This window comes from Tenrec ecaudatus, chromosome 17 (genome assembly GCF_050624435.1).
Source record: "Tenrec ecaudatus isolate mTenEca1 chromosome 17, mTenEca1.hap1, whole genome shotgun sequence".
Classification (NCBI taxonomy): domain Eukaryota; kingdom Metazoa; phylum Chordata; class Mammalia; order Afrosoricida; family Tenrecidae; genus Tenrec; species Tenrec ecaudatus.
The window spans coordinates 19,356,129-19,374,308 of record NC_134546.1 but is presented as its reverse complement, the minus strand read 5'-3'; the positions used below and the strand labels follow the sequence as shown (position 1 = coordinate 19,374,308).

The following is an 18,180-nucleotide window of genomic DNA, read 5'->3' as shown; positions in this document are numbered from 1 at the left end:
GGATTCCTGGAAGGAAAAACAGGTAACTTGGCTCAGGGCTCACATCCTGAGCAGTTAACACTTCTGCGTCGCCCCTCTGAGGCCTCAGGGCTCAGCAGACCGACTGGGAGGCCTCTGAGGGTCGGAGTCCTCTGGGGCTGGCACAGGCGCGGGGATGAGGAGGACATGGGGGAGAGGTCTAGCTCCATTGTCTTGAATCAAAGAGAGCAACTCTTTTTTTATCTGTGTTACTTAGAGGACTAACTACTTAAGACTGATTTAAAGGGTTGGACAGCGGAGGGGGAGTTTGAAGGAAACAGAGTTCGGGGCAGTCCTGGAGCACTGACAAGGAAGATGACTGAGGCGGCCTGGAAGGCGCCACTAAACACGGTCGTCGTAGGGAAGTTAGGCTGCAGAGACAACTAAGCGGCACACTAGAAAAGTATGCTTGGGGAGAGCAGCATGGGGCAGTGACAAAGAGCTTCCGGAGCGGCGATGGGACAGGTTTCTACATAAGAACACGCCATCTCTTTTCTGACCTTGAGGCAAGATGGGGAACAACAAATGGTTTGGGGAGGTTGGTGATGAATGATTTCCATCTGTTGACTGGGAAGCTGTTTTGTGAGATAGTCTTTCGTCATTCCATTTATAAGGTGGATTTCATGTGTGGGGAGACAGCGCAGTCACTGGTTTGGGGGTTAAATTTTATACTAAGAACCTCCTCGGGTCACTAGCACCCGTGTGAGGTTTTATGCTTGTGCAACGAAGGTGTAGAGAAATCAATCATCTCATCTGCTCACAGAGTTCCCAGGCGAGCAAGGATTACAGGTCACCCGATCCATTCCTCTAGACAGGTCTGCGGCCACGCACAAGCCAGAAGGCGACCCGTGGGCTCCTTGTCCTTCTTCAGCAGCGGTTGCTTTTATGTAGAATGCAAATCTGAAGGCTGGACCATTCCCATTTTTCAAACAGGTGTGTTGGCCCCAAGAAGCCAGCCACAGGGGATGGCAGTCCACATCTGGAGACTTTTCAGAACATGACCATCTCTGGCCAAACCACTCAGGCCAGGCACTGTCTCCTGGAGCAGAAGTGAAGGTATCAATGTGGACGCCGTTATCCTTTCATTAGAAATTGCCCCTTTCCCTCCGGAGATGATGGTGATTACTATCTACCAACCCCCAGACTTGGTGTTAAACGGGGCCATGGAGCAGTCGGAATGGGAAGGTGCTACCCGGAACACCCTGCCTCTTGGCACATGACGTACACGAGGGGCTTCAACATTTTGTATAAAAATTCCATTATCTTTTCATTCCATTTCCCCCATGAACTTTTTGAAACTCCCTCAATACATTCCCTGTATCATCTCTAGGACTGTGAGCATGCCTAATGTCGTTCCTGTGATTTGCTTATATTATGCGGCCCAGTGTGGTGGGTCCAACTTAATCACATTAAGCCCTTTAAACCTGGGTCTACACTTAAAGCTGTTTCAGTTCAACAAACAGACCAAGAGAGCCTCCGGTGGATTCCCTCTGACCACAGGCCAGGGATGTAAATGGCCTTGCCACCAGGCAGGTTGTATTGGAAAGTGGATTGGACAGCAGATGCACTTTAACACCTTAGCATTTGATTTCTCTTTTGACCCATTTTAAATTTGTTCTGGGTTTTAATAGTTTCTACTTTATTTCTTGATTGAGACTTTTTTGTTTTACTTTGTACTGTTACTAGTTTTTATTTTTGGTATGTTTTTCTGTATATGAAACCCAGGAGAGGTAAATCTATAGAGACAGTAACTACTCTAAGGGGTTCTTGGGGGTGTGGCAGGGGAGGTCGGGGGGAAATGGGGAGCTAATAACATTAAGCATAAGAAGAAAATACTCTAAGATTGATTGTAATGATAATGGCGTAAGTCTTCTTAGTATATATGATTGCACTAATGAATTGTATGATGTAGGAATTATAGGGCACTTCCACCATTAGAGAGATAAACCTGGGTCTAGACGTGAGAGCCAGGGAAGTCAGAGATGGGAAAGATGGGGCTGATTCGTTGAGTCATCGCTAGTTTAAAGATGGAGGGAGATGTGCCAGGGAAAGCGGGCAGCCTCTGCTTGCTGAGAGTGGCCCCTTGCTGCTAGCTAGCAGGGGCTTCAGCCCTGCACCCACGAGGAACTGAGCCCAGCCACCCACCTGCATGGAAGGAAGCTCTATGCGCCTCCGCTGAGACAGCAGCCCAGACTGCATCCTGGTTTGAACTGTCGGGGACCCTGAACAGAGAACTCAGGCACACCATGCGCTCTCCTGACCCACAGAAATAAAGATGATAGTCTGGGTTGGTTTTAAAGTATTAAATATGTGGTAATTTCTTATGCAACAATATAAAACCACCCACTCCATTTGAAACTCATAATAACCTTCTAAACTAGCTTCATCATTTTATAGACTAGACGACAAAGACTCGGGGGATTATGACTTTGCCTAAGTCCCACGGCTACTGAGTGGCAGAGAGAGGCTTGAACACAGCTTTGCCTTGCCTCCAGGGGCAGCACTCCCCCACACTACATGGACCTCCTCTCTGGATGATGCTACGGGAGCTCCAGCGCTCTTGGCAGGGAGTCTCGGAGAAATGGCGAGGGTGGGCGTCTGGATGTGCAGACAGGTCAGAGGACCTGGGCTGAGCACCGGCTCCCACGAGTAGTCCGCTGAATGCCCTTGGGAAAGTCACTGGATCTCTGCAAGCCCAGGCCTCTTCACCTGCAGGACGAGCAGTGTCTAGTTCTACACTGCATCCCTCACGGGGCAATTTTACGAGTTCTGATGAGAAAGACGCAGAGGCCCTCTGGGGCAGCTCCACACTATCACATGGGGTTGGTGAGCGTGAAAACGGACTTGGCGGCACCTGACAACAATAGGATTTCTGAGAGCAGAGTGACATTAGACGTCAGTCTCACTGCCCACTCTTAGGACCCTCTGTGAGGTTTCCGAGACTGTGAGTCTTTGCAGCTCAGACCGCTCTTTCTCCCTGGGGTTTGAACTGCTGACCTTGTGGTTAGCAGCCCAACACCTATCCACAGCATCATCAGGCATTCTGGACAATCAATTAGCTGTCTACAAGCATGCCCCAAACGCTTGCAATTCAAGCCACAAAATTCAACCCATGGTTCAAAAACCAATGTCAGAGAGATTAGAAAATTTAATAAAATGGAAATGAGTAACAAGCACAGCAAAGCTTGTGGGTATGGCTACAGCGAATCTTAGAAAGTAATTAAAGCTATAAATGCTTTTATTTTAAAAGATGCCAGAATTCAAAGCAATGACTTAAGCTTCTACTCTAGGAAGCCTGAAGAACAGATTAGAATGAAAGTAAGTAGAAAGAAGGAAATGAAAATAAAAGCAGATTGAAAAGAAACAATTGATAAAATCAATAAGCCAAAAGTTGCATCTTTGAGAAGATTAGCAAAATTGATAAACCTCTAGCTAGATTGATTAAGGAAAGAGTGAAAGAGAGAGCAGGCGAGCAGAGAACCCCATACATTATTAACACAAGGAATGAAATGAGATATTAAACTCTATCCTACAGATATTAAAAATGAGACTGTTTTGGAGAGATTATTATAAACAATCTTACACCAATCAATTCAACAACTTAGACATAATGGATAAATTTCCTTTTTAAAAACTGCTAAAATGACTGCAAGAATAAATTTTTAATCTAAATATTCCTATAGCTAGTAAAGAAATTGGATTTCTTCCCACCAAGAAAAGTCTATTCAATGTTTACACAGAAATGGACAACACAAACTCTTTTGGCAAAAAAAGAAGGAAGGAGGAAGACGTAGCTCATTTTATGAAAACAGCATCGAGCGGATACCAAAAATCTAGCAAAATAGGCAAGATGTGACCAAACACTTCACAAAAGAAACAACACAAGAAAAGACATTCTAACCGATTAGAAGGATCTGCATATAACCCCCTCCCTGGGAGATGACAACAGAAACAGTAGGTGAAGGGAGATGTTGGACAGTGTAAGATATGACAAAAAAATAATTTATAAATCATCAAGGGTTCGTGAAGGGGGACGGGGAAGGAGTGGGAAAATGAGGAGCTGATACCAAGGTCTCAAGTGGAGAGCAAATGTTTTGAGAATGATGAGGGCAACAAATGTACAAATGTGCCTGACACAATGGATGGATGGATGGATGGATTGTAGTAAGAGTTATATGAGCCCCCAATAAAATGATTTAAAAACAAAACAAAGAAAAGACATTCCAGACTTATGTCACTCATAAACAAAGCTTAGGTGTAAAAAACTTTTTAAAATTTTAGCAAATCAAATCTATTAACATAAAAAAGGATAAAATGTCATTGATCCATGGAATGCAAGGTTGGTCCAACATTCACATACTAGCTAATGTAACCCACCACATGAGTAGGATAAAGAAAAACCATAGGGTCATCTCAGTCGATACAAAAAGCATTCTGCAGAACTCAGCACACATTTATGATGAAAAGTAGGGTTATAGAAGCATTTTTCCCCATCGGATCAAGAACATCTATGTAAAGCCTACTGTTAACATCATGCTTCGTGGGGAAGTAGAAGACAGGACTGTCTGCTCCCAACAAAGTACAGATGCTCCAGTTATTGCAAGAAGGCAAGAAAAAGAAAAAAAATTAGATGCAAAGATTGGAAAGAAAGAATTAAAGTTTCTTTTAGACGATGTGACAGTGTGTGCTAAAACTTCTAAGGAATTTACAAACGAGCAACTAGAACTAATGTGTGAATTTATCAAGGTTTGCATTTCTATATACAAGCAATAACTAAAACGTATAAAAATGTACTAATAGCTACAAAACATTCTAAAATATGCAAGATCTTCTACACGGAAATCTTAAAACATTTCTGAGAAAAAATGTGAAAGCCCTATGCAAAGCCATGTTCACAGATGGAAAGACCCAATATTGTTAAAATGCCATTAAAAATTGGAATTGGGGAGCTAATTATTAAAATTCAAGGAAAACACAAAGGAGCTAGAATAGCCAAAGTATCTTTAAAAAACAACAGCGTTAGAAAATTCATACTAACAGGTTTCAAGTCATATTGGTATTTGTAAATAAGTCAATGGAATAAAATACAGTCTACAGAAATAGAATGGCTCATACATGGTGAATTGGTTTAGCTGAAGGGCATTCAATAGGGAAGAGAAAATCTTTTCAACAAACAGTGCTTGAATATTTAGATATCTAGAAACACAACGCGAACGTTAGCCTCTACCTCACACCATACACACAAGTACATGTGAAACAGATCATAACTGGACGACAGTACAAAAATAAAATAAACCTTCTGGAAGAAAACATAGGAAAGTTACTTTGTGACCTTGTGGTAGGCAAATACAAAAGTCATGAACACGAAAGGAAAAAATTGATGAAATAGAATTAAGAAATTAAAAACTCTGCTCATCAGAACACAGTTAAGAAAATGAAACACCAGGCACAGAGTGAGGTGAAATTTCTGCAGAGCACTTTGCTGCTGCAGTTAGATGCCACTGGGTGGCTTTCAACGCAGTGATCCCGTGTCGGGCTAGAAATAAGTGTCCACGGAGGTCTCTAGGCCGCGATCTTCACGGGCCTCTCTCAGCATGCAGCTACTGGGTGGGTTTGAATTGCTACCAGGGCTCCTTAAAGCACTTTTAAGATTCAATAATAAAATGACAAATAATCCAATTAAAATAGGCAAAAGTGTAACTTTCACTATATGTAAGTTACAGAAGTTACAGATACTTCACAAAAAAGTATACCAACAAGCATATGAGAAATTATACCATGTAAGCATATAACAATGTTTAGCATATGCTAAACATTATTAATGACCAGTAAATGCAAATTTAAGGCACAATGAGATATTATTTCATCCCCCTTAAATACCGTATATATACTTGAGTATAAGCTGACTCGAATATCAGCAGATGCACCTAATTTTACCACAAAAACTACATAAAAATGTGCTGAAAAACTCGGCTTGTACACAAGTATAAATGACAGATGAAATTTAAAACACCGATAATACCAAAGTATTGGCAAGGATGTGGAATAGCCCAAACCACCGCTATTGTTATTGGGAGTGGAAATTGTTACTAAAAACTTTTGTGGAAGTTGGTTAGCTAAAAAGTCAATCATCCCCCTCCCCTCAGAAGAATTAACTTCAGAGGACAGCACTGAAGCTACAGCTCAGGGAGAGGGACGTGTCTGATCAGAGCACAAAGGAGCAAATGAATGGGGAGGAAGAGAGAGTGGAGCACATCTGGCCCAGCAAGCCTTCAGGATGATATCCCTGCTTAGAGCAGCCAATCCACAGCGAAGACCATAGGACCAGCCCCACTATGAGACATGACATCCCTCACTGACTCATAGCCTTCCAGGGGCAACACTGGAGACACCATGTGGGAATTGCACCCGATCTAACCCCACAACATACTAAGGATGTGCAACAGCCAGCAAGGGGGGCAGAGCAAGGAAGTCCCTAGGGAATACTAAAAATAGACTTTGGGGCCTGATGGGCACCCCATCAGATTCAACCAGAAAGCACTCCTAAAGGTCAACAAACAGACCGTGAACTATTTGTAGGCTTTTCTTTTTTTTTGGCATTGTTTTTTTTGTTGTTGTTTTGTTTTCTTCTGTTGCTTTGTTTTGCTCTGTCTTACTTTTTGTGCATATTATTATCTCTGCAGGTCTGTCTAGATAAGATAGGCGGGATAAAAAATCTGGAGGAGAAAACAATAGAACCCATGGTTCTCAGGGGACATGGGAGAGGAGCAGGTGTGGGAAAGGAAATGGGTGTTAACAAACCCAGGGAAAGGGGAACAACAAATGATCTAAAATCGATGGTGAGGAGGGTGTAGGAGGCCTGGTAGGGCTTGATCAAGGAAATACTGAAACCTAAATGAAGACTGAGCATGATATTGGAACAAGAGAAAAGTAAAAGGAAATAGAGAAAAGAACTAAGAGGCAAAGGCATTTGTAGAGGTCTAAATACAGGCATGTACCTATGTAAATATATTTATATATGATGATGGGGAAATAGATCTATCTGCATATATGTGTGGGTTTAGTATTAAGATAGCAGATGGACATTGGGCCTCTACGCAAGTACTCCCTCAAGGCAAGAACACTTTCTTCTATTAAACTGGCATTCCATGATGCTCACCTTCCTGATCACTGAAGACAAAGTGAGTGCACAAGTAAATGTGGCGAAGAAAGCTGATGGTGCCCGGCTATCAAAAGACATAGCATCTGGGGTCTTAAAGGCTTGAAGATAAATAAGCGGCCATCTAGCTGAGAAACAACAAAGCCTACATGGAAGAAGCACACCAGCCTGTGTGATCATGAGGTGTCAAAGGGGTCAGGTATCAGACATAAAAGAACAAAAATCAAATCATTGTGAATGAGGGGAGTGCAGATTGGGGACCCAAGTTGTCCATTTGTAGGCAACTGGACACTTCCTTACAGAAGGGTCCTGGGGAAGAGACAAGCCAGTCAGGGTACAATATAGCACCAATGAAATATACAACTTTCCTATAGTTCTTTAATACTTCCTCCCCCCTCCCCCCAGTATTATGATCCCAATTCTACCTTACAAATCAGGCTACACCAGAGGATATACACTGGTACATATAGGAACTGGAAACACAGGGAATTCAGGACAGATGATCCTTTCAGGACCAGTGGTGAGAGTGGCGATTCTGGGAGGGGGGAGGGAAGGTGGGGTGGAAAGGGGGAACTGATCACAAGGTTTTACATCTAACCTCCTCCCTGGAGGATGGACAACAGAAAAGTGGGTGAATGGAGACATCGGACAGAGTAAGCTATGACAAAATAATAATAATTTATAACTTATTATAAGTAATTTATGAGGGAGGGGGCAGAGAGGGAGGGGAAAATGAGAAGCTGATACCACGGGCTCAAGTATAAAGACAATGTTTTGAGAATGATGATGGCAACAAATGTACAAATGTGCTTGGCACATGGATGTATGTATGGATTGTGCTGAGAGCTGTACAAGTCCCCAATAAAATGATTTAAAAATGAAGAAAAAAAGTTAATCATATGCATATGTCCACTCTTCGGTATTTCTAAATAAATGAAAAGATATGCCCACTAAAAACACTGCATAAGAATAGTCAAATCAGCTCTCTAATTGCTCAAAACTGCAAATAACCAAAGTATTCATGTACAGGTGAATGGATGAATAAGTTATGCTGTATTCAGAAGATGGAGCATTACCCAGTAGCAAGAAAGGGATGCCATCATCGATCAATCTTAAAAAAAATATTGAATGAAAGCTACATACAACAAAAGAGTACATTTTGTATGACTCCATTTATAACAACTATCGAGAGAGCAGGAAAGCCATCATCATGTTAGTTGCTGTCAAGTCAGTTCCAACCCACTGTGTCCGCAGGTACATGAGAATGAACCAGGCCCAGGCCTGAACCAGGCCCAGGCCTCACCACCGTTGCCATGCTGGGACTCATTACTGCAACTACTGGGTCAGTCACCTTGCTGAGGGCGTCCACCTTGTTGGTGTCGGCCCTCTGACGTTCCAGGCATGATGTCCTTCTCCAGAGCACTGTAACAGCAATAGACACAGTAACAGACATCCCCCAGCCGTTTCCTTAGGGGTGAGGGGGTAAACTGGGAAGGGGCATCAAACGCCCTGAAATGTATACCTCAAATGGGTCAATTTCACTATTTGCAAGTTACAGATATTTTTAAAGGGGTATATCCAAAGTCCTTGCCTTGAAAAACTATGTATTTACAAAAATGAGACATAAATAAAGATGTAGAAAGCCAAGCAATACATATAAGAGTGGTTTCGAAGCGGCACAAGACCGGAGTCCAATAAAGTTGACAGGAAGAAAGAGCTGCCTGCTCGAGTGCTGGGGAAAGCCAGGGTTAAGGAGCTTGAAGGAGGAGGAGGGCTGCCTGAGCAGAGGGGAAGGGGAAGGGGAAGGGGAAGGGCAGGGGCGGGCGAAGGCTCTGTGGGACCATGCACGGGATAAACCAAGGGCCTGTGCTGGGTTAACTCCTTGGCTGACCTTTCACACCAAGCCCACCGAGGGGAGGAGCAGCGCCCTATTCCGAGGTTGGAGCTGAGAGAGGTTAGGAGCCCTGCCCAAGGCCGCAGTTAGATTAGTTAGGATTAGTGTTAGCAATAGGAGCGGGCATGCCTGATCCCAAAGCCTGTGCTCACCCAATAGAAGGGATTTCACGTATGAAAGACGGCGTTCTGCTGTTCAGCCATGAGCAAGAAGCGCATGTGGTAGGGAAGGCTCCCGGTCAGTGCCAGGAAGTGTCTTTTCTAAATTCCCATGTTTAGAATAATGTGGGAACAAACAGCTGACTCCACTCAAAGGCTCTACTGCTGCTCAGACACTGCAGGAGTGTTTCTGCCACGGCAGAGTGAAGGCGAGCCTTTTATGCAATATGTACCTACACCCTTTTCCCGGGACCCAGAAACAGGGCGTGGAAGGAGTGCCGCAGCCCACCTCCCTCTCCTCTGTCCTTTCTCTTTCGCCTCCACCAGTCTCCAGTCTACCTGGCAGGCCAGGGCCCCGGAGTGGTGGTGTTACATTGCAGTCCAGGGGAGACGCTGGGTTCATTTTCAGAACAGGGTTTTAAAAATTGCTTCTTCTGGCTAGCATCAAGGAGCTGCTGGCTTCCTCTTTTATTACATTGAAAATGGATCCATCTTCGCTCAGTAGAAAGCCAATTTTTTTAAAAACTTTTTTTTAAGGTTACTTCTGACATAAAGCAAATGTCTCTTGAAAGTCTGAACCCATCTGTGAGGATCAACAGGCTTCAATTAGGATATTCCTGCACTGGAAACAGCAGCCTGTGGCCTGCAACTCCTTAAAGATTCAATTCATACAAGCTAAGCTGTCTGCTTCAGAAAAACGCCTAAGCACGCATGCACGCGCGCACACACACACACCCCACCCCCCAAGCCAGCTTTGCATGGAAACCACAAAGACACGTTTGGGTCAGGCTTCATCGCAATCCCACAAATAACGGCCCCTGGTCTAAGAGCAGATCCCACGTACACACGGGGCAAGCCCAGAGATTCAGACACAGTGCTTTCACACATCAGGTCAGCTTCACGTTGCTTTTTAAAAATTGCTTTCAACCTACATAAATCTAAATAATTGTTAGTTGTTGCATTTGCATATGTGCACCCTTTGCCTTACACAGAATTTTAGACTTGGATATTTTAGACAAAAGGTACAGAAATTGCAAAAAAATTGCAAAAGAAAAAAAAAAGGCAAAAATGCACATTGAGAATTCAGGTAACAACAACTCTGGGTCATACGTGTAGATGTCATGACTGCCACACTGAAAGAGTCCTGAGACAGTTGTAAGTGGAGATGCTGAGCTTTAGACAGCGTCGAAGAGTTCAGTCAGGAAGGGCACACATGACTCAAAGGCCAGTCTTTGTAAGTCTCCCTCACTGCCACGGAGTCGACGTCTCACTGTGGCCCTGCAGGACAGGGTCTCTTTGCCCCTGTGCACGTCCAAGACTGCGACTCTTTAGGGAGTAAGAAGCTCCACCATTCTCTCTGAGAGGCTAGTACTGTAGTTTCAAACTGGGGACCGTAAGGTTAGCAGCCCAAGGCGTAACCCACTATACCTCCAGGGCTTTGTAGGTGGGCACTTTAGAACCATCAGAAGTCGGTGTGATCAAGGCTCTACTCTTCCCTGCTGAGTTACAGACACAGGCACAAAGACACGGACTTTGCGTTTGTTGCCACCTGTCTCCAGCACGGAGGACAATGTCTCTAGGATGGCAGGTGTTCAGTAAATGATGCATGAAAGGAGAGGACACTTAATAGGTGTTCTTCACTGGCATGCATTTCTGGATCTGATCATCTTTCAGCCGGTATTACAAGTGTGAGAAATGGCTGCTCAGTGATAAAATAATAACCACTTGCCATTCTAACTGTGACTTATTTTTGGAAACCATGATTTTGATATACTGCTGCTTCAATCTAGAGGGCCTCGCTCCATGAAGATTGATGTTCCAGTAATTAGAGTTGTACGCCCCCCCACCCCCCCAAAAAAACCATTCAGCACATTCCTATTCATTTCAACTCCTCCATAGACCTACCCCAAGAAGTTCATTTATAATACGGGCTATGCCTCTAGACTCTGAACACTAGTTAACTTCTACTGCTGCCAAATTCCCGATCTACTTTTCTTGGATCTGAGCTATTTGTGCAGCAATGTATCCAGTTAAGACCATGCAGCTCCTACTGTGGGCAACAGCTGTATACACACTGCTGAGATGCCTTGTTGTATAGAATTCAATCTGCCCCTTCAAAGGGATTGTAGTTTATGTGAAAAACCGGGTACTAGGTCCATGTATTGATCAGTAAGCGGAAGTCCTATTTGCTTACTATTACCTAAAGTCCTTCCAAATATGAAAGTAGCGATGGCATTCTGATCTGCTCACAGAGGATTCCCTTCCAGTAGTTACATATGAAATCAACACAGCTATTTGTATTCAAAATCACTGGTCAACATTTAGCCATTTTAGGAGGTAGCATAAGATTGAGAACGAATGCCACTGATGGACTGAGTCCACGCTGCACTAAAGGCACTGGTGAAAAACAAGCCTTGAGGAAATTATGGGAGAGCAATCGAGATGGTTCAACAAACGGATACAACGCTGGAAGGTCTCCCTGGTCTAGTCCAAGAAATTTTCAAGTGGGTGACCTGGCCCACTGACTGAAGGAGATCCCTATTTGTGCCCATTCCAAAGAAAGGTGAACTCCCTGCCCCACTCCCCACCCCCCAAAAGCAGAAATTATCAAACAATATTATTAGTATCACATGCAAGTAAAATTTTGCTGAAGATAATTTAAAATTATTGCAGCAGTACATTGGGAGTTGCCCAAAATTCAAGTCAGACCCAGGAGAGAGTAGAGTGAAGGGTATTATTGCTGGAGTCTGGTGGATTTGGGCTGAAAGCGGAAAATGTTTACCTCTTATTGATTACACAAGGGCGTTTGCTCATAGGGATCATAATAAATTATGAATAACATCATGAATAATGGGAATTCCAGAACACTTTACTGAAGTGGAACCTGTACCTAGACCAAGAGGTAGTTTTTTTGCGCAGAAAGGATACTGTAAGGTTTACAATTTTAAAAAGGTACGCAACTGGTTTGTATCATTTCTCCACATTTACTTAATCTGTACGCTGAGTCAAGAATCCAGCATCTAGCTGGACTAGAGGAAGAAGACTGCAGCCTCAGGACTGGCGGAAGGCTGGGGTATGCGACCCATACAACCTGGCTTACTTACTGAAAGCAAGCACTTAGCGGATAACGATCCAAGACTACAGCCTTCAGTGCAGATTATACCCCAACATTGAATAAATGAAAACCTTTACAATTGGACCAACAAGAAACATCATGATAGAAGCAGCAGCGGTGGCCGTTATGAAGGCCAACACCCACGGAAGCAGGAGTCGAGATCACATGACATATCACATTAGGCAAATCTGCTGCGGAGGACCCCCTTGAAGTCTAAGAAAGCAAAGCTGTCACTTTGAGGCCACCGGACAGGAGCCGTGCTATTTTCAACTGTTCACGGAGATGTAAAAGCTGGCTGGCGAATGCGTCAAGAATGGGTGCACTGGCAGTATGGTGCTGGCGGCCAATGCTGGATCAGCAGGGGCTGCCAGGAGAAGACACATCTGCCTTGGAAGAAGCATGGGCAGAATCACTAGCTCCTCAGATGCTAGGAGGTGAGACTTCATCTCCCCTGCTTTGGAAATGCTATCAGCAAGGACCAGTCCCTGGAGGAGGACATCATGCTTGGTTAAACAGGGACTCAGTGACAAAGAGGACCCTCATCAACAGAGACACGCACAGTGCCCGCGACAATGGGTGCAAAACACAGGAACGACTGTGAGGCTGGCACGGGAGTGGGGAGAGGGGACGGGCTTGGCCGCAGGGGAGCACAGAGTGGCAACTGACTCGGTGGGACCTAACACAACAGCTTCTCCAATTTAAGGAGAGAGGTACATTTCTCATAAATCCTGAAATGTGATAGAAAAAAAATTTGTCACCACCATCTCTGACACCAACAGAAACTGTAAGAAAAGGAAACATTTTCAGATACAGGCAACTTCTACTTGAATTCAGATCTGTGGGCAGCAAAAGGGCCAGATAGCAAGACTGTTGGGTTTGCAGGCCACGTGGTCTCTGTTGCAGATGCTCCGCTCGGAGTCTACCACAGCAGCATGGACATGTGACGGAACAGGTGTGGCCGTCTTCAATAAAACTTTATTTCTCGTAACAGGCCCTGGGCAGGAGCTTGCTGACCTCTGGACAAGATAAACAAAAGGTTCCCGTCTGCTTATAACAAACCGGCACTTACTTTGCTCTTTTGGCCATTTCATTGCCGTCCCATCTGGGGCTGTACGGGTAATTTTTCTGGGCCTGGGAGTAAAGTTGACCGCTGTTGGTGAAATGATAGACGGACTGAAATGTGAGGGTTGGCTGGTCTCGAGGGAAAAACAGGGGCAGGTCAACTGCAAAGGAAAAAGAAAGAAATGCTTAGCATGTATACATGTTTTAAGACACTTTCCTGGCAGACTCTGAGTATTTGGCTATGAGACTCTTACTTGGACCACAGATAGCGGTTGAGGCCTAGCTACCAGGTACGGAGAGAAGGGCCAAGAAATGCAAATGGCCACGGCGGTTACAACACAAGTGTCCTTGGGTGGCCCCCTCCATCCGCAGTGCCTTTAAGGCACTTACTTTGTCTAACGGTCCAGAGCACAGTTAGCTTATACCTATGTCTGTATGTGTAAAACCGTAGAGACTTAGGACACACACACACACACACACACACACACACGTCCTAAGTCTCTATTACACTAAACGCAGGGCCTTCCTCCTCGGTCAGTGGATGGACAAAATGGGAATGAGGCCGTCCTTAAAGAAGGGATTTGGAAAGGAAATAAGGGGGTTGGTCACACTTTCTACTCCACGTTGTCTGTCCGCTTGTCACCCTGTGGTGGTCTGTGTGCTGCTTGGATGCTGAAGGCTAGGCCACTGGGGTTCAAGTGACAGCTGCGTTGGCCAAAGTCAACAGGTGTCAGCAGCGCTCCCAGACGAAGACCCGACCGCAGAGAAGGAAGGGGCTGTCCACTCAGAGGACTCGGCCTGTGAACACCCTATGGATGCAGCCAAACCTCTAGGGGACGTCATGGCAAATGGGAAAAAAAATATTATCACTCTACTTCCATTCGTGCAACGGATTTCTATACTCAGCAGCTTCTCCCCCGCCCCCTGCCCCATTTGCTGGTGTATTTGCTTAAGCAGTTGACCTCCTTGATGAAACACACAAGGGGCCTATCTGAGCACCGCAAATGGTGGCTGATAAGAGTCCAGGCGGCTTCAAGTCCTAGTGCTTGCTGCTAACATGCATTGTGTGTGGTCTTTTCTTATTTGGGGATTATTTAATACAATTACAAAAATAACACAAGCCATTACTTTCAGCTGAAGTGACCATTCATTAAAAATCCAGACTGCTCCAACAGTACATGCTTTAAAGTATCTATGCCTATTTGGGTGACTATGACTACACCCTCTTCTATGACAAAGAGCAAACATGGTTGATGGATCCTGTTTGTTGTCTGCTATACTCTTGTATATTTATCTGTACCCAGAAACTGCAATGGGTGGAACTACAAAGGCAGTCACAGGACTGGAGATTACTTGGCATGGAAAGGGGGCATGGGGAAAATGGGGAGTCAACACCATTGAGCACAAGAAGGCAGAACAGAGTCCAAGTTCATTGCGGCTATGACAGCACAGCCGTTGATGGGACTGAGCTTTGGAATGGTATGCTCTATTCATTCTAGCTCAACAGTGTGGATTCAAAGAGGTGACTGGTCTTTCCTAGATTTACAGAGAAACTTTATACCCTTCTCTAATTTGATACATACAACTTCTCGAAGCAAATATTACTTTTGAGCCACCTCCATTTAACAGATGAGCAAGCTTAAGGGCCCAAGAGGTGGATTGGCTTCCTAGCTCCATGGCCTCTGCTCTGGCATGCAAGTCATTCACCAGGTTTTAATTCCCATTTTGTAATCTAAAGTCTCCTTTCTGAAGTGTACCGAGTTTATCTTTTTGGCTTTATGAAGCAAGTGTCTTGAAAAGACATTGCTGTTAGGGGACCTGGCGTTGATTCTCCGCTCATAGCGACCCCATGTGACAGGGAAGCGCTGCTCTAGGCTGCGACCACCAGGCCTGTCTCCTGTGGGCTGTTGGCGTGGTTAACTATTGGACAACCAGGCCGCCTTTGAAAACACATTCCACCCCTTCGGGGTGAGGGTGAGAGTCAGGTCCTCTAAGCATTTGGTTTGACATTTTAAAGGCAGCCAAATATCGCCCAGTGTGGGGTCCTCAGCCTGCCGAGTAGATTTGGTCATTGAGGACAACTGACTCAGTGCTGAAGGGGGTTTCTACCCATGAATCCTCCACCAGCCAAAGCACAGTGACAAGATTCTGAATGTCCACTCTTTTCTCACATTTTCCACATGCTTCAGACAGGCAGTCCCAGGACGTGCCTTCCAGGGCGACGGCTAAAGTTTCATAACGTGAAAGAGCAATACAAAAGAGGAAAAAGGTGAAATCAAATTATAACCACTTCAACGCAGAGAATTCTTTGGGAATTACTGTATATCCACAGCATGTGCTGTGCCATCTTCAGCCCTTTTGAACAAAAAATACTTCTCTTTACTCATTACATTTCCTCCGATTAATTTGGGGATAAGAAATGCCTATTTACACAGGCTTTAATTTGACTTGATTTATGTTTACATGAGACAAAAGTTTCTAAATATGAAACAAGATTCAGATGAACTTCCCAAAGCAGTAATAGTAGAAAACCATTTAACATGCAATCTTCCTTAAAACGTTTTTTTGATAATAGAATTCAATGGTAAGAATTAATAAATATAAATATAGTGACCGTTTACTAACAAAAGTAATGCAGATAATCCCGCAATCTGTATGTTTTTCAAGTACTCAGCTTGTTTGGACTTTGGCATGTTTCACAGCTTTGCCCTTGTCATTTTGTCTTGCAGAAAATGGGTGTTATCATATTAGAACTCTGATATGCGGAAGAAATTCATTTTCTATTCAGAACCATTTTCTGATAAATTCTAAATGTCCATTAGCAACAGAAGTAATTCAAAATGTGAAAAGAAATGTATTTACCAGGGGCAGTCAGTTCTGATTAAAGAAAAAAATTGCAATCTAGATGCTGATAAGTATCAAGACCCCCCAAAGCATTGACTGCAATATCGTTTCTCCGTCGAGGACCACTTCACAAAGCAAGTGGAAGTCAACAGGAAAAATCACTACTTATCCCTGTGTACTCAGTGGTCGGCTGCTCGCTCCCAGAGCTCAAGATAAAAACCAGTAACTCACATATCAATTGACATATGTGAAAACAAAATGAACTTATGTTGGATGATAGCTGATTCAGTCAGCAGTCAACAAAAGGGATTCCCCCCCCCCTTTCTCTCTCTCTCTCTTGCGCGCACACACACACAATGTTTTTGTCTCCCTAAATGTTTCTGTTACTAAGTTGTGCATATGAGTTACTCATGATCCTCTGACACAGTAACATAAAGACTTGAGGTTTTGAACAGCTGACTTCTGAGGACACGCTGAGCTGACCTTATGAGCGGATTGCACTCACAGCTGCAGAGATAACATTTTAACCATTTGCTTCCTTGGAAACCAACCCACCTGCTGGCTGGGTTCTATTCTCCCAGCAGAGACAGCCCCTCGGGTCAATGACTCACTGTCAGTAGTATTTTGACAACTGCTTCCTAGTTCCTTTTTGTATCCAGAGGCCGGAGGCTGGTCAGCTTTCTCTGTCCACAGAAGGCAGGGTCTTCACTTGTCCAGGAGAATTTCAATGACCATTCCCCAAACATTACTTGCTTCTAGAACTTGTTGAAACAAGCCACAGCTAGGTCTGCACTACCCGGCAGTTCCCGGGACTTATCCACCGGGCTCGGGGGATGATTCAGATCGGCCCTGCTTTCCTACCAGGTGGGGCATCTGTGGGGCAGTCGCTGCAGCAGGCATCCTCAAACGACGCCCTGCAGGCTCGGAAGACATTTATCCAGCCCGCCTGGTGTTTGTGCCCTGTTTGTTTGTTTACTTCAAAATAAGATACGTGCAGTGTCCATAGGAATTTGTTGGCAGTTTTTTTTTTAAACTATAGCCTGGCCCTCCCACGGGTCTGAGGGACAGTGGACTGGCCCCCTGTTTAAAAAGGGTGAGGACCCCAGCTCTGCAGTGTTGGGTTCTGTTGGTGACAGTCCCAAAACCAGCAGAGTTTTGCATGCAACCCCTCACGCTCCTCGTTGGGGGAACGTGACCAACCTTGCTGCTGCTCCCCGGCCAGGCTGCGCTGCAGGCGCGCAGAGGCAGCTCTGCCTTGTCTTGTGCACTAGCTTACCTGCCCTCAGTACCCAATGTGGGGGAAAAAAATTCCCTCTTTATCCAGGGACCTCAACAGTGGAAAAAGGAACCCAGAACAGGACAGGCCTGTCAGGCGCTCGCTCAGAAATGTCCAACTTCATTCTAACAAGCTTGTATGATTTCTCCCGGAAAAAGAAATCAATTACGGTGCCATAATTAGAGGATACGGTACATGAGGAACCGCACGTCTAACACAAAGGCAGGAAAGAGAAAAGCGGGCTTCAACCTCAACCGCCCACTGCCCTCACGTCAATCCTGACTCACATTGGGTTTCTGAAGCTGTAAATCTTTCCAGGGGCAGAGCCTCATCTTTCTACTATGGAGTGGCTGGTGGGTTTGAACTGCCAACTTTGTGTTTCACAGTCCAACAATTACCTAAAAGGGCCACCAGGGTTCCTCAAAGCAGGTTTAGTAGTTCAAAAATCATCCAGAGCTCGTTAGAGCTCTACAGCTAATGACCCCTGAGGTGACTACCCTCCAGGGAGTGATGTAAACGCTCCATCGGGGTGACGGTGGCAGACACTATGGGCGGGCTGCCCAGCACCTCTTCTCCATCCATCTTCCTGATGGGCAGAGTCCTCCCTCCCACTGAAGAGTCTGAAAGTGCTGGGCATTTATCCGCTCTCTTGGC

General features: G+C 44.8%; 1 protein-coding gene across 1 annotated transcript in view; it reads right to left on the bottom strand.

Annotated features, from left to right (window-relative positions):
- The window catches only part of BABAM2 (BRISC and BRCA1 A complex member 2), a 547,594-nt gene that overhangs the window by 32,533 nt on the left and 496,881 nt on the right, over positions 1-18,180 (bottom strand). The window contains exon 11 of the mRNA XM_075535418.1: positions 13,414-13,567. Within this exon, the coding sequence (XP_075391533.1) occupies positions 13,414-13,567 (154 nt within the window). The remainder of the gene's footprint in view (positions 1-13,413; positions 13,568-18,180) is intronic.